Source organism: Sminthopsis crassicaudata, chromosome 4 (assembly GCF_048593235.1).
Source record: "Sminthopsis crassicaudata isolate SCR6 chromosome 4, ASM4859323v1, whole genome shotgun sequence".
NCBI classification, from domain to species: Eukaryota; Metazoa; Chordata; class Mammalia; order Dasyuromorphia; family Dasyuridae; genus Sminthopsis; species Sminthopsis crassicaudata.
In genome coordinates, this window is record NC_133620.1 from 96809335 (window position 1) to 96827018 (window position 17684).

General features: G+C 37.9%; 1 protein-coding gene across 6 annotated transcripts in view; it reads left to right on the top strand.

Annotated features, from left to right (window-relative positions):
- Positions 1-17684, top strand: part of NAV1 (neuron navigator 1) — a 349961-nt gene that overhangs the window by 103043 nt on the left and 229234 nt on the right. For all 6 annotated transcript variants that reach the window (XM_074308768.1, XM_074308764.1, XM_074308770.1 and 3 more), the window contains exon 2: positions 14960-15764. In XM_074308768.1, coding sequence (XP_074164869.1) covers positions 14992-15764 — 773 coding nt within the window. In that variant the 5' untranslated portion in view covers positions 14960-14991. The remainder of the gene's footprint in view (positions 1-14959; positions 15765-17684) is intronic.

A 17684-nucleotide genomic window follows, 5' to 3' on the forward strand; every position in this document is an offset into this window, starting at 1 on the left:
TATACAGGATGTGAATACTGCTACTAAAATGTGAGACAGTGTGGCGCATTAGAACAGATACTGGCTCTGCAATCAGGAAACCTGGGTTTGAATCCTGTCTCTGCTATGCTTTTCTTGGAATATAGCTCCTTGGAGAGTATGTATTTAAGCCTTAAAATCAGAAAACCAAAGTATAGAGGGAGTAAGTGGGTTGCCTAAAGCCACACAGCTAGCATGCAACAGAACTGGGTTCTAAATTTGTCTTCTGATTTGAAATTCATTCACACCTTTATTAGCCATATATCCTTAAACAAGCCACTTCCCCTCTCTGGCCCTTAATTTTCCTATCTGTAAAATGAGAGAGAATATACTAAATTAAATCTAAAATCCCATCCTTCCAGATCAAATAATATTCTTATGATACTATAGTGTTTGGGAGATACCTGCTATGGCTCTTTAACTACAACGCCCAAGGAGCTGTCCTATCAGCACCATAGCTGAGACTCCTTCCTTGCCTGGAAGGGCACACTGCATCCTACACTTCAACTGATCTCTATTCCATGAAATCTGCAACTGAGCAGTGGCCTTTAAACTCTAAAATAAGCTAACTAAATAAAACACCTGGTCTTCATTTCCCCCACCCTTCCTGCTTTGAGCAGAGAGAAGGAACCTTGGCTTTCAGGCTCTCTTATCATCTTCAAAGAGTCAGTTAAATATTTATAGAACTGAAAATATATCCTGGCTCCTACCATGCTGCCAAGAGTTTCAATTTGTCTCCATAATAACCCAAGGATAAGCCACATTCTTTTTTTGTGCCTCAGTTTCCTAATGTGGAAATTAATAAGTTAGGTTTCATTATCTTTAAGATCCTTTTCAGAGTTAACATTCTATGATTCTAATATTCTTTCTATCTATAAGTGAAAAAAGGGAGATATTTAGGAATTGGGAAGAGGAAACTGGTTAGGAACCTTGTCCTCTAAGTATTGGTTGAAGGAGCTAGTAAGCTAGAGAAAAGAAGGCATGGGCTACTTCAGGAACTAATGAGACTCTCATCATTGGACTTTTCAAATAAATTGGATGATCACTTGTTGGGAATGCTATATAGGTGATTTCTGGATAGATTGGACTGGTGTCATTTTCTGCATAAAGAGAGGGAGGTTAGAAGAGCAAGTATGGAACTCTTGCTGCAGAATGAGAAAGGAATCAGGACCATCAATAGGACAAAGGAATCGGGTATTTGGGGCACAGAAATAGAAAGGGAGGGTAAAGTATACAATGACCATGGCAGTTTTCTTGATTTTACTTGTCATCCCTGTTACCTCACAGCTGGCTACCTTACAATAGTCTCCTTAACAACTCCCATTCTAGCCCACTAATTTGCCACAGTCCTGAGAATCCTTTTTTTTTTCATAAATCCCTTTGTTTCCTTCCTTCTCCTGCTCAAGATCTGTCATATCTCCTGAAAGAAATCTTAATTTATGGGCATAGACACCAAGGTTTCTATTCTAACTCTACAAATTTAGGTCCCTCCACATCAGACCATCCTCATTTCTCCCACCTGTAAAAGTTAAGGACTCACCCTTGATCTCAGCTCTAAGAACTGGGTGACCTTGGAAAGGGTAGTTACTATCTTAGTGAAATGGGAAAGGGAGTGTTCTGATTATTTCAAGTACTCAACAGAGACCAACCCAACTGTGGGTCCTCTTGCTCCTGGCCCTGACTCTGTTCATCTTTGTCCCAATGACTTTCTATATCAAAGATTCTTTACCTGTATTTTAGAGAGTCTTCAGACTTGAATAAAAACCACATTTTAACTTTATTTTCTATCTTAAAAACGAAATTGAGCCTCTCCTTCCATTAGGAATTTGAAAATTCATTGCTCTAGAGGCTTCACCAGTCCTTCTAAATTGTTGATAACAAAGTAAGTTAAGAATTCATCATCTAGAATGAAACATTTCTGGCCTGGCAACGCTTCCTTATATTTAATTTATTTTACAGCTTTCTCCTAATAAACTTCATAGAAGGGAAGGGTGGCCAGGAAGACTCTTACTTTTACTAATCCTGCCCATTCCTAAACTATTTTTCTGCTTAGGATATCTTCCCCTTTTGGTGCTCATTGCAAAACAGAGATGGGAAATGGGAATCCTGAAGATTCTCCATGCTCCTAGTGCTACTTTTATGCCTACTTAGCTAAATGAACATTAATTTGGAATGTGATTTTTTGAGAATTTGGCCTATATAATTATGTGATATGCAAACTTGGTGGGAATTCTGGTGGGCATTACTGAATTTTGTTTAAATCTTAGCCCTTTCCTTACTAGACATATGAATCACTAGTAAGTTAATTCCCCAGGGTCTTTCATTCACTCTCTGAAACATTTTCACAATTTCTAAGATTTGGGAGTTGCTGATTACTTGAGTTAGTTATTTCTAGTTCAAAGTCTTATGATACTTAGAGCAACTTTTGGTCTTCTGATGGCAGAAAAAACCCAACAGATTCCTTACCTTTTGTTGAGAGCATTGACTGACTGGATGAACTTTTTCCTCTTTTCTTGATTTAACTTTAGCCAGTTTAGGATAAAAATTATCTGCAGCCTCCCATTTTTTGCCTGAAATTCCTAGAAGACTTTGAATTGGGCTGATCATCACCTTGATCTATTCCTATATGCCCATTTAGTTCTTACACTTTGGTCTAGATGAACTTTAGAAAAGGACAGTTTTACTGTTGCTATAGTGCTTCTTTTAATTAAAAAAAGTCCCAATATTGTCTATTTTGAAGGCCTGAGATTAGAAAACTAAGGAAATCCATGGAGAAGAAAAATCAATCATCAATCCTAAGACCTTTCATTAAACTCCCAGAATGCTCTTTTTTTTCATAGCATTAGAAGAGACCTTAGAGATCTTCAAGCATTTATTAAGAACCTACTGCATCCCAGGTAGTGTCCTAGGCACCAGGGGAAAAAATATAAAATCAAGACAGTGCTTGCTTTAAATGAGCCTTCTTTTTATTAAGCTGTCTAGTCCAACCCATTCCTAAAACAAGAATACTATCTATAACATATAGATCCAATCTCTCTTGGAGTGATTGATGATCCAGTCTCTGCCTGAAAATCCCTTGTCCCTCTTTTCATACTCTGGGAAAATTTCATTAGCTCATCTCTGAGTCTCTTCTCTGCTTTACAATGACCACCACCTCCTCACAGACACTACCCTACCATCGTACTTCACACTGGTACACCTCCCTTTTCCCACTAGATACTTATAGTAGTAGGTCACAGTAGCTATAATGTTAATATAATATAACAGTCCACATTTAAGTAGCATGATGTCATTTGCAAAACACATTTCTCACAATGGCCTCATGAAGTCAGTAAAGCAAATATCGCCTATTTGACGGATGAGGAGACCGATGCTTATATTAAAGGAAATGACTTGCTCAAAGTCTTCTAGCTAGTAAATTACAAAATAAGGACTCTATTTCCAGTGCTCCTCTCACTACACTATGCAATCCTGGACAATGTATAAAGTGCATTTTCACAAATCACATTGTATTTTTGATTTGCTTGAGGTATTTTTTGAAAATGTGTGGTGGGGAGGTTACTATTTGAAGGTTTCTTTTGTAAAAAGTAATTATAAAAACTAAATGGGGAGGAGGGGAGCAGTGGGTATCAATTTTATTCATAGATACTGTTTTTTTTATTCTCAGGTAAACTTTAGAATCATATCCTGAAATTGTTTGCTGGATTACTTAGTATGTTCATTGTTTTAGACTACAGTTCAGATCAGGCAGCACAGGGGAGAAGAGTGGGAACCTAAATGGGATTATCCAAGAACTAGGAGGGATTAATACTTGGTTTTAGTGCCAGCTCTAACTTCAAATGCCTGGGTAACCTTGAACTACTTAGACTTAGTTGGAGGGTTGATAGTAGGAAGAGATGAGAGAAGGGAGGAGAAGGTAGGGACGAAACACAAAAGTTGATCAATACTTAATTGTCAAGCACTTTGTCTCATGTGAAACCCTGCTCAAAAGGTAGATAATCTTGCATCTATTTCAGTCACACTCTCTTACTTCTGAGAGCAAGGAGATGGAATCATTTTAATTAATATCTTTCATAATCAGGAGCTCTGAGCACTTTACTCATATTACCTAATGCAGCCTTATCAGGACATAAGAGAAAGAGAAAGAAGCAAAGGTCTTACCTTTTTGCAGAAAGAGAAACTGAGACCCATCACTGGAAGATGGTACCAAAGGATAAGAAAACATAGCTTCTGCTTTTAGAGGAACTAAAGTTTGTACGGAACTCCAGAGATAACTGTCCCAAACTTCCAAACTACTGAGCATCATTTCATAAGGGCCAGTTCATTTAGGAAAGTATCATCTACTTGGCATGGTGGTGCATACCTTTAATCCCTGATGCCAGGGAGACTGAGATTGGAGAATTAATGAAGCTCAAGAGTTCAAATGTAAATACTAAGTCTTCTACCAATATGATGGTCCCCAGGAACAGACAGTCACCAATTGCCTAAGAAGGGGCAACCAGCTTGTATCGGAAAGTCAATCAGCAATCCATAAGCCTTTCCACCTGAAGCAAGAAGGGATATCTAGATTTAAGAGTAAAAATAAATTTTAAAAAGAAGCTCCTCCTCTAGACATGGTAACTATCAAGATACATCCTAACTTGGGTCTGGTAGGAATTAGGGAATCCCAAAGCCGGTCCTGGGATTCCCCATTCTGCCCTTTTTATTCTCCCACTTCTGTTTGCTATGTTTGCTATCCTGCTGGGCTCTCTGAAGATTAAATCAGCTCCAAGGCTGGATTAGACTCAGCTCCCTATTCTAGCTTGCTCTCTCACCAGCCTCTGTGCTGACCTACATTTCTCATGCAGAGAGATGCCCTTAGCAGTAGAGAACCTGTCTGGAGCTAGAGCCAGGAAGGGAGGCAGAAAGAGGATGGTCATTCCCCAGAATCATCCTAGAAGTAGATTTGCTTTCTTTCCTTCCACTTTTAGTTGCCCACTACCATCCCAACATCTAGGATCAGTTCTCTGCCTGTCCCTTTGATACTCTGGAATTATTCAAAGTCACTTATAATTTATATAAATAAATGAAATTCTAGAAATGGGGCAGGATTGGAGGTCTTAGAATAAAGGGCCTTCCCCTTTTCTGAATCAAGCACACCTCTAGGGCAGTCTGGTTAAGTGTATGGACCTCTTATCAGAATAATGTCATCAAATCCATAAAATAAAATGCTTAAAATTATAGAGGAAAATAAGATTATTGAAATGCAGTTATCAAAATAGCTTTTATTAAATTAAATTCACCGACCCCAAAGAATCCTTATAAGAGGAACAAAGGCAATCATGGAAGAAACTATGAGTCTCGGTATCAAACAGTATTCTCCGCCTCCTAATATGAAATAGGCTAGCCTTATTTGGGAAGCCTTCCCTCCTCACTCTAACTGTGACCCAGCCCTCCCCATTACTAACAGTACCATTAGCCTAAGAGCTAAGGCTCTGTGTTCACATGTCTATTGCTGTCCCAAAAGAGGGCCCAAGATACTGGAAAGGGGGCAGGGAGAAGGCAGAGGGAAAGGGTGGGGATGTAATGACCTCAATAATGGCTTGAGCATTTATGTTTTTTTTAAATCCTTTTCTTATTGAACTATTGAAAAAATGATGACTGGGTTAAAATGACAACTGCATTTGGTGCATTAGCAAGGTAGAGCTGGAGCAACCTTGCTTTGGCTTCACTCCTGCTGGGGCTAAAGAAGGGCTGGAGCCGAAAAGCCAGAAAAGAAGAATACCGAAATCAGGGCGGGAGAGTTCAGCCTTCCTACAGGCAGAACTGGGAGTTAGGAGGCACAGGAACTAACCACTCAGGTAAGTCAAGTCCCTAGCAAGGGTCACTAGGTAGTAAGCAAACAGCACAGTGGGCTTCACTCAAGGATGTGCTGCAAGGTTTAGCAACCACCTCTGGAGGGGGAAAATGTATGCATAAGACTCTTTTATATTAAGTCTATTATTAGCATATTTTCTGTCACTTTCTTAATTCTAGACAATCAACAAAACAATTAATCATGCCCCAAATATGTAACATTTGCTGATTTCTGACTGTTAATGTTCACACTGAAAAATCTAATTACAAGTTATCTCTAGCATGCCTCTGGATTCATTCATTTAAGTTGGAAACATGGCCATCATATTATTTCAGATCCTGGTGGTTGTTGGAGGTTTTTTGGTCTGTTTTTTTGTTATATGCTTTTTGCTGAGGCAGTTGGAGGTTAATTGACTTGCCCAGAGTCACACAGCTAGAAAGCATCTGAGACTGAATTTGAACTCAGGTCCTCCTGACTTCAGGGCCGGTGCTTTATCCACTGCACCACCTAGCTGTTTTTAAGATGTAATTTGCTGTCTTCTACATTGGGAAAAACTGAGCAAGTCCAATCTTCATTATTCCTAAAAATGGCAGATGGGTGGAGAGCAGAGGTGCTATCGTTAGTATATGCTCATGGTGTTGGGTCATGGGGTTCAAGGCCTTAAGTCTTCCTGGTCCAAGGAGACTTTCCCTGGATCGATTTGGAGTTCATAGGATCATACTTTTTAAAGTTAAGAGAAATCTCTGAAATCATCTAATAATCTTATCTTTCATTTTACAAATGGCTAACCTGAGACTAAATGACTTAGCCTTAGGTGTTCAAGGTCACACAGGTAGTTTGGGAGTTTAGTTGAGAGAGAACATCCACCTTATGCTATTGCCACAATGTCTATGGGCCAATAGTTCAGTGAAGAGTGAAATACTAAAGAGGCCAGACAAGTTAAATGTCCCCAGTAGTCCACTGACAGGCCCCAGACTCTATTTAGACCTGGTCACCTAATGTGTGATAAAGTAGAAAGAGCATTTAACTTGGAATTAAGAAATCTGGATTCAACTTCTAGTTCTAACACTTAGTAGCTTTGCGACCCTGTATAATTCACTTTATTTCAATAAATAATAAATTTCAATAAATAATTTTCTAATAAAAAGCATTTGTACTACCTTTCAGAATCAATGACTCTTCTGAATAGATCAGTTTGTAACAGTTACAATTGTTCCAAAATCTCCTTCTCATTTTTAGCTTTTCTTCTCATTTGAAGCCAACTTTATTATGAGAAACGTGCTATATATATATTTCTTAAAGCCTTTGGAAATGTGAGTTATTATTATCTCCAACATATGTGATCAAGAAACAATGTGGCATAATAGATAGAAAGTTGGTCATCCAGTCAAATAGACCTGGACTCCAGTTTAATCTCTGATGTATAAGATCATAGAATCATAAATTTAGAGCTGGAAGGTATTGTGAAAATCATCTAGACCACTCTCCTGATTTTGCAGGTGGGGAAACTGAGACCCAGAGAGGTTAAATAATTTGCCTAATATCACTCAATCAATCACTGATCAATATCAGCAAATCAGTTTCCACAATAGAGACAACTATAGATCTCTCCATCCAAAATGCTATGAATTAGCCAGAGGACCAGAGTGAGGATGCCATAAACCAATTCCATCTCTTTATTTCAATGTTAATTCCTTGCATATGTGATCTCATCAATTGGAGTGTTCCATCCATTGGTATAGCTCATAACTTCTCCATGACATTTCATTCCATGATATTATACATATTCCGTAGACCCTCTCCAGAGATCCACCCAACATGATGAAAACCTTCCTCTAGATCTTTTTGCAATTCACACATTCCGGTCAGTACTGTGTTCAGTCTTGCTTAACCATTTTTACTTTCCCCAATAACTAGACTTTTTGTCTTTTCCAATCACACATTTCTTAAAGGCATCCCTTGAGTTACTGTACTTAGATCATCTCTGGAAATATGATACATCTTCTTGAGCCTTTCATAGAGCTTTATATTACCATTCAGGTTACCCATAACTTTGATTCTTCAAAGGACTGCAGTGTTCTGAAATTTGTTACCATTAAGGCATCTAGGTGACCCAGTAGATAGTGTTGGACTTATAGTCAGAAAAACGAGTTCAAATCCAATTTCAGACATTTCTTAGCTGTGTGACTTTGGGCAAGTCACTTCCAGTCTTGTCATCTGTAAAATGGGGATAATAATAGCACCCCTTCCCAGGGTTGTTGTAAAGATAAAATGAGATAATATTTGAAAAGTATTTCACAAACTTTAAAATCTACATATTACTATTATTATTGTGTATGTGTTTTTTTTAAAAGATAGTTTGGGCTGAAGAAGGGATAAATAAAAACATGGTGCAGTGCTCCAAATCCAGTCTATCTCAGTTTTCCCTTTTATTCAATTCTACACCCTATTTATAAACCATCTTCAGTCCCTGTATTTATGTACTAAAAAGATTTGTTATTTAATTATAGTCTGGAGAATAGACATTTTTCTTTCATTTAAGCTTTTCTTGTATTGTTTATTATGCTTCTCTCTGATTATGAATCTTATTAGAAAGGCCCATAATATTCTGGGATTTAATTCAATTAGCAAAAATCACCTACAAATAGCATCACCTGGAAAATCTTATCCCTATAAAAAAAAGAATCCATCTTTCATTTGAGATTTGCAGAGACTATTTTCCATGTCATTGGTCATCATCTTTGTTAAGCATAAATCTCTCCACTTTGTTTCTTGTTTGACATTAATAATCAGATGATCAATTATGATCTTACTATAAGAGAAAGCTCTTAAGATTGTGTTTTGGTGTCTATAATATGTGAACATAATGATGTAGTCTTCTATTTAAAAATCATTTGGGAAAGGTTTCCTGTTCTATTAACATTTTTATCCAAAATTCCCTCAATATGTATGTAGATCATTTACATAAAGTATTTATAAAAATGAGATAGTGGGCATGTGAATCAATGGATTATTTGGGATCCATAATATTGTCTATATTTTTCCCATTTTTTTTCATTTCTTCACCTTGATTGATTTTGTAAAATGATCCCTTAATACATTTAAGATTGATTGGCCTTGAACATGGACTTCTTCAGCCCGGTCCAACAACTTTTCCTGATTTTGTCTTCTTAAGTACCATTTCAGCTTCTCTTTGGGGAATGAAATGTTAGCATCCAAATCTGGTAGTTTCACTATCACTGATGTTGAAAATAGAGTATTATGCTGAAAATCTGTTCCATTTTCCTTTTATCTGTTATCCTTCTGTCATTTGCAACTATGAATGTTCTTGGGATGATGTGGCTCATTTGGGTCTCACACCAACCTTTCTGGAGATATGTTTAGCCACACTGCTCATAATTTTTTCCACCATCATGCCAACATTTCTTCTCTTATTGAGGAGTTTCTTCCAGGGATGGGCCCAAGCTGGCCATGCTTCACTCTGCCCTCCCTGGCCTATGCCTTCTGACTCCTGGGACTTTGCCACCATGCCCCTTTACAGGAAATTTCTCCTCTTTCCCATCTCCCTCCTCCTTTGAACTTCCTTTTATGTGTCATCTTTCTCTTCAGAATGTAAACTTCTTAGAGGCAAGGACTATTTTCTTATATTTCTATTCTCAATACTTAAACTGTAACTGGCACCTGATAAGTGCTAAATGTCTGCCTATTTATCTATCATAATTCTCCACACTATTTTACAAACGTGTATGCCTTGTAACTGGTGTTGGCCTTGGCCATTAAGTCTCTCTACTCAATTAGGAGATCAAATGTCTATAGACTAAGAGAATTTCCAGGTTCATATTTGACCTTCAGATTCTGGTGATTACTTTAAACTGCTTAAACTTTTGCAAGATATGGTGATAATCAATTGGGCTTTTGCAAATTCCAGTTTTTAGCATAATTACCATAATAACATAATAATAATTAACTTAGCATAATTGAGTAGGTCAGGTTGAACTTGCTGCAATCATTCATAATGTCTCCTCATCTTTATATGTTCCATCTTGAAGCTGATTTTGATCACTGCTCTGACTAGTTGAAAATCTAACCATACAGATAGCTGACTCTGATATCATTCATACTCCAGTCATTTCCTTTCCGAAGTTAAGACATTGTTCTCATTGTTATATTTGTTGTTGAGTTGTTTCAGTCATATCCAAATCTTCATGACTTCATTTGGGATTTTTTTTTTTGCAAAGATTTTTTTTCTTTATTAAAGCTCTTTTTGTTTTTCAAAACACATGCGTGGACAATTCTTCACATTAGCCCCTGCAAAATCTTGTGTTCTAATTTCCCCCTCTTTTCCCTACCCCCTCCCCTAAGTGACAAGTAATTCAGTATATGTTAAACATGTAGAAATATATGTTAAATCTAATATATGCATACATATTTATACAATTATCTTGCCACACAAGAAAATCCAATCAAATCAGAAAAAAAGAGAAACAAAATAAAATATAAGCAAACAACAAAAAGAGTTAAAAATGCTATGTTGTGAACCACATTCAGTTACTGCAGTCCTCTCTCTGAGTGTTGATAGCTCTCTTTTTGTTCATTAAATTATGTTTGTAAGGCACTTAATATACTGCCTGAAACATAGTAGGTGCTTAATATTTGCTTTTTTTCCTTTTTTTTCCTACCTAGTGGTCAGCCTACTTAGTGATCAACCTTTCCATTCTTAACAGATTCAGTCTGTCACCAGGACTATATATTCAGTCTTTCTGTCATGGTAGGACCTATCAGACATTATATTGTTCTTTTGATCTCCTTCTTATGGCCTCACTTTTGATTTCCAGCATCAATATAGGACTTTGTAAAGAAATTCCATCCTTTCTACTAGAAAAACAATTCAGAATATATATCCTCTGAATGGGCAGAGTCATCTTACTGTACAAGGAGCAGTTCGTTCCCATACCACCTCACTGAAGACTGAAAGGCAGGGGGTCACTTCATATTTAAGGACTAGAGAATCTGAAAACCTTATCCAAGGTCATATAACATGTGTGATATGTGATTGTTCCCTTCTGGGGGGACTCCAGGGAGGGATCTGACCTATGTCCTCTGATCTGGAGTAATTATACAGACATAACTATGGGAATAGCACCTTCCCAACTGCTCTGGGGTAGACATATCAGTGCAAGATTCCCAGAAAGAGACTATTATTGAAGGGCTAAAGGGCAGCAGGGCAATGTTGTAGACTAAACTTCTTTCCAAATTATTGTCTTTCTGTTCCCCTCATCTGGTACGCCTCAATCCTCTGGCCCATTCCCTTTTGGTGTGCCCTCTTTAGAGGAATGGTTCCATGATCTTTTGCTCTAATGTGCATGGGTGTTTTTTTTTTCCATTTTGATAAATGTATCAATCAGTATGCTTAGAAGAAGGAAGTATATGGGACCAAAATCCTAGTGGGTAAAGAGGACTTTACTTTTTAAGGGAATCAAACTCTGTCTCCTGACTTCCAGTGGCAGGAAGTTTGGGTATTATCAGTTTCTCCAGCTCAGCAAGAGTTTGGACAACATTTTTCTCAGCCAAGACATTTGATCTGTTATCTGGCTCTTTCAGGGACTTTAGTGACCCTGCAGCACTGTACCCAAGAGTGGTCTGTGCCACTCATTTGGCCTATCCTATATGCTATTGTTATTTATCTTTTTTTTTTTTATGAACGGACAATTCATTGAAAATTACCCGAGGCTTTTAGTGGACTCAGCAGAATGACATGTGGCCAAACATGAGCTAATATGATTTTAATAGAAGCATAGAGCCATGAATAAGGGGGATAATAGTTTCACTCTACTGCTATAGTCAATCACATCTTAAATAAAATGTCCTATTCTTATCATTAAATTATAGGAAGGACATTGAGAAGTTGGAGAAGGGAAACAGGTATGGTGAGAGGATTAGAAATGTTAGTTCAGGGCAAGAGTAAGCATTCTTTATCTTTGTATCCTGGGAGCCAAACAGCTTTAGACATAAACTTAAGTAAATGCTTAATTGACAGAAACTAGAATTAAAGGAAGTAGAATATTTTATCTAAAGAATCCAAGACTTAGAGAGTACAAGATACTCGAAGAATTTGTCACAAGGAAAAGGGAATGGATTTATTTCTCTTAGCCCCACAAGGCAGAATATAGGAAAATTGAGTAGAAGTTGTGGGGAGTTAAATTTTAGATCATTCTAAGGCAAAACTTTCAAACAATTAGAATGACCCATAAATTCATAGGTCTGCTACTTTCAAACAATTAGAATGACCCATAAATTCATAGGTCTGCTTGACAAAATAGTGAGTTTATCTCCTTTTCCTGGAGGTGTTTAAACAGAGACCAGATGACTACTTGCCAGGAATGTGCAAATATTCATACTTCTGCTTAGGTCAGATGACTTCTGTGGCTCCCTTCAACTCCAAAATCCCATGAAGTCACATAGAAAATTAAAGTATCATAAAATGTTAGAGCTGAGGGTGGACCTTAAAAATAGATCATCATATTTTGCACATAGAGAAGCCAAGACTCAGGGAATGTTATTAATAGTTATTAACAAGCCTGTGATAGTTGATTTCTGATCTATTTTGAATTTAGTTTTCACTCCATAGCCTCCCTTTTTTTCCCATAGTGTCATATCGTATGCCTTTTCCGATTCTTTGTGCCTAGTGCACTTTCCCCATACCCTGTCAATATTTGTTATCAACCATAATAAGAACAGTGACCAGACAGGCCCATATCTGAAGTTGAGAATCAATCATAGCCTCAGCCCCCATAGATTAGGGAGACTCCAACTTGTAGGATGTCACTCTTTATTCTCTGAGTTTGGGATATCTCCTTCCAGACTTATGTGAGTGAGATTTGAGTCAGTGTGTTTCCTTCTCTAAAGTGAGACAAACTGGCTATAGAATGAAAAATCAGCCATTCTGCCTTACTGATTTCAATAATTTAGGGGTCAGTACTTGAAAGGGTCATGGGAAGTAGAATGGTTGTGGTATTTCTCTTTTGGAGGAAAAATGAAGCAGTAAGATTTATCTCCTTCTACAATCACTGGAAAAAGGTCTATTGGAAAGAAATAGAATGACTCATAACTCATGTCATTGAGACAAAAGCTGTACTGAGGCAATTTTGCTCCTGAGAACTTTTCTTTTAGGCAAGGCCACTGGATGGTAGTGGAATGGGTTTAGACTCCCTCCCTGAGAAGGAGAGATCTGATGTCTTGCTTCATCCTTATTCAAGTACAAGTCTGTCCCCTCACAGCCCTCACAGGCCAGAGATTGTGACATTATTTTTTTTAAATTTTATAATTATAAAAAAATTTTGACAGTACATATGCATGAGTAATTTTTTTATAACATTATCCCTTGTATTCATTTTTCCAAATTTTCCCCTCCTTCCCTCTACTCCCTCCCCTAGATGACAGGCAATCCCATACATTTTACATGTGTTACAGTATAACTTAGATGCAATATATGTGTGTGAATCCAATTTTCTTGTTGCATGTTAAGTATTAGATTCCGAAGATATAAGTAACCTGGGTAGATAAACAGTAGTGCTAACAGTTTACATTAACTTCCCAGTGTTCCTTCTCTGGGTATAGTTGTTTCTGTCCATCATTGATCAACTGGAAGTGAGTTGGCTCTTCTTTATATTGAAGATTTCCACTTCCATCAGAATACATCCTCATACAGCATTGTTGTTGAAGTGTATAGTGATCTTCTGGTTCTGTTCATTTCACTCAGCACCAGTTCATGTAAGTCTCTCCAAACCTCTCTGTATTCCTCCTGTTGGTCATTTCTTACAGAGCAATAATATTCCATAACCTTCATATACCATAATTTACCCAACCATTCTCCAATTGATGGACATCCATTCATCTTCCAGTTTCTAGCCACTACGAAAAGGGCTGCAATAAACATTTTGGCACATACAGGTCCCTTTCCCCTCCTCAGTATTTCTTTGGGATATAAGCCCAGTAGTAGCAATGCTGGATCAAAGGGTATGCACAGTTTGATAAATTTTTGGGCATAGTTCCAAATTGCTCTCCAGAATGGCCGGATTCTTTCACAGCTCCATCAACAACGCATTAGTGTCCCAGTTTTCCCACATCCCCTCCAACATTCATCATCATTTGTTCCTGTCATCTTAGCCAATCTGACAGGTTGTAGTAGTATCTCAGAGTTGTCTTAATTTGCATTTCTCTGATCATTAGTGATTTGGAACATTCTTTCATATGAGTGGATATAGTTTCAATTTCATCATCTGAGAATTGTCTGTTCATATCCTTTGACTATTTATCAATTGGAGAATGGTTTGATTTCTTATAAATTAGGGTCAGTTCTCTATATATTTTGGAAATGAGACCTTTATCAGAACCTTTAACTGTAAAAATATTTTCCCAATTTTTTACTTCCCTTCTAATGTTGTTTGCATTAGTATTGTTTGTACAGAAACTTTTTAGTTTGATGTAATCAAAATCTTCTATTTTGTGATCAATAATGATCTCTAGTTCTCTTCTGGTCACAAATTCCTTCCTCCTCCACAGGTCTGAGAGGTAGACTATTCTCTATTCCTCTAATCTATTTGTGATCTCGTTCTTTATGCCTAAATCATGGACCCATTTTGAACTTATCTTGGTATATGGTGTTAAGTGTGGATCCATATCTAATTTCTGCCATACTAATTTCCAGTTTTCCCAACAGTTTTTTTCAAATAATGAATTTTTATCCCAAATGTTGGTATCTTTGGGTTTGTCAAACACTAGATTGCTATAGTTGTACCCTTTTTTGTCTTTTGTACCTAATCTGTTCCACTGATCGACTGGTCTATTTCTTAGCCAATACCAAATGGTTTTGGTGACTGCTGCTATGGATTGTGACATTATTAGAATCAGCCAAAAAACTACCATGAAGATAACTGGGGTTGATGTGTCAACATCAGTTAAAGAAAATAAGAAGCAGAGAAATTCCATAAAAGCATTATTTCGAAGTCGAAGACATCAGGAAAAAGGGCTCTTGCTGCTGGGGACAGTGTTAGACTGACTGAGGGGAAAAGCTAAAGCCTAATTTCTTCTCTTCTTTTTTTGCAGGATTGTAACCTTGAGCCCCAACTCTGTTGAACATGAATGGAACAGCCAACCTGAATTCGGCCAGCCGCCCCCATTATGCTTCTTCTATCCCTGTGCCCCGTGCCACTTCCCAGACCAAGATTCATGCCTTGGCAGCATCACCTCAATTGCGCCCACGCCAACACAGCCTAGTGCCCAGCCCCCAGCGGGCAGCCTCACCAAGACTAGGGAAGGCAGTTGGCAGCCCCAGCAGTTCCTCTCCCAAGACTCCCAGAGGAAGAGGTTCTGCCAAGACTCCCGCAGGGCTGAAGGAGTCCTCCTCTTCGGGACATGAGAAGCCCGAGGCAGGAGAGAGCTATGAAGGACACACAAGCCAGAGTCTAAGTTCTCCATGGAGCAGTCCCAGGGTAACTCCCAAAGCACTTTCCAGTTCCAGGACTGGACTTAGGAGAACTGAGGAGGTCCAAGTTATTGGGGGCAAGAAGAAGAGGACACCAGAAGGGATAAGGACTTCCCAAGCTCAAAGTAGGAGTCCATCTCGGATCAGCCCACACAGAGATTCTCCGACACCAGGGGCTTCCGAGAGCAGGAAACCTTTGAGCTGCCAGGGGAAAGACCAAGATGTGAACTTTAAAGGTTCTGGCATCGCCAGACCCATTGGGCTTGAGGATGAATCTCAGAATGAGATTCCTTCAGGGACTGCCTCCTCAGTCATCAGTCCAGTGCATAATAAAGGCTCCTCTCCTAACCTGGGGACCATCAGCTTCTCCTCAGCCTCCCAACAGAATCATCCTGTCACTGCCACAGTGGCTCCCTTCCAGTACAGGTAAGTAGAGAGAGAAAAAAAGTTGGTGATGGTGGGGGGGGGCAACTCTGACAATAAAGAAGTTCTGGGTTACACTGATGCAGGACCAGTATCATATAGCTTAGGAACCAAGGGTTTCGAGGATGTATGAAACTGGGGATATAGGAGACACAAGGATAGGGGGGATTGAAAAATTGGGGAGTCACTGCCTTGATCAACCATGGGAATTCCCCAACTAGAAATCCCAAGTGGGATATATGGAGATATCAAAAATAATTTTTTTCCTATAATCAGGGATGGGCTCAGTCCAGGGAGTTGATGAAACAATGAAATGGTGCTGGGTAAGGATAGGGAGTAAGTCCTATTTAAACTATCTGATTTTTATTATCACCCTCAACTTCAGGTACCAAACCTACAATTCAGTCTATGAAGACTACCTTAAATTGTGATTGAAGGGAGAAAATGACTAGGCATCCATGCTTTGCTTAGGCAGACTATAAAATACAAAATATCATCCCACAATCCATCCAGTTTTGCCTTTTGTAAAGAAGATAACAACATAAACACAGTGACCCAAGACAATTCCAATAGACTTGTGAAGGAAAATGTTATCCACATACAAAAAAAAGAATTATGGACACTAAATGCAGATCAAAACATACTATTTTCACTTTTTTGTGGGTTTTTTTTTTTCTATCTCATGGGTTTTTTTTCCTTTTGTTCTGATTCTTCTTTCACAGAATGACTAATATGGAAATATATTAACATGATATAGTTTATACATGTATATGTATAAACTATATCAGATTGATTGCTATCTTGGGGAGGAATAAGGGAAGGGGGGACAAAAATAGTAATTCAAGATCTTATAAAAAGGGGGCAGCTAGGTGATGCAGTGGATAGAGCACCAGCCCTGAATTCAGGAGGACCTGAGTTCAAATATGGTCTCAGACACTTAACACTTCCTAGCTGTGTGACCCTGGGCAAGTCACTTAACCCCAGCCTGGGGGGGAGGGGAATCTTACAAAAATGAACATTGAAAACTAAAATTTGAAAAAAATTTGAAAAAAATAAGATACTATTAAGTAGGGGGGAAGAATATAACAGCATGAATATTAACTCATTTGTCAATCTTACTATATAAGTATGAATAGGGGTAACACTTTATTCTCCAACCTAGTTTGTACAAAACCAAAGTAGACAATAATCAGTGTTATTTTTCAGTCATGCATGTTTCAGTTTATACATATGTGTATATACCATTATACTTACATGTATATATGCATGCACACATACACAGTATCTCAAAAATCTTGATGAAATATATTTATTTTAAAATTTCAAAGAAAGTGCATGTTAGAAGTGTAATCTGTTTAAGAGCCCTATTCCAAGGTGGTATTTGCAATAAAAGTGATACAAATTTTAGAGCAATATTTATTTTTTAGTTTATTTTTAATAGACTTTTATTATTTTGGAAGAAAAAAATCTGAGCAAAAGGAAAAAACTATGGGAGAGATTAAAAAGAAGAAGAAGTGAACATAGCATGTATTGATTTACATTAAGTCTCCTGATGGCATTTTCTGTCCAAAGTTTATTGGCATTGCTTTGGATCACTGAACCACTGAGAAGAACCAAGTTTTTCATAGTTGATCTTTGTATATTCTTGCTGTTATTGTGTACAGTGTATTCCTGGTTCTTCTTGTTTCACTTAGCATCAGTTCATATAAATCTTTCCAGGTCTTTCTATAATCAGCTTATTCATCATTTTTATAGAATAATACTATTCCATTAACTTCATGTACCACAACTTTTTTAGCCATTCCCCAATTCTTTGTTAACACAAAATGAGCTGCTACATTTTTGCACATGTGGGTCCTTTCCTTTTCCCTCCTTTATGATTTTCTTGGGATACAGACCCAGTAATGGCACTGCTGGGACAAA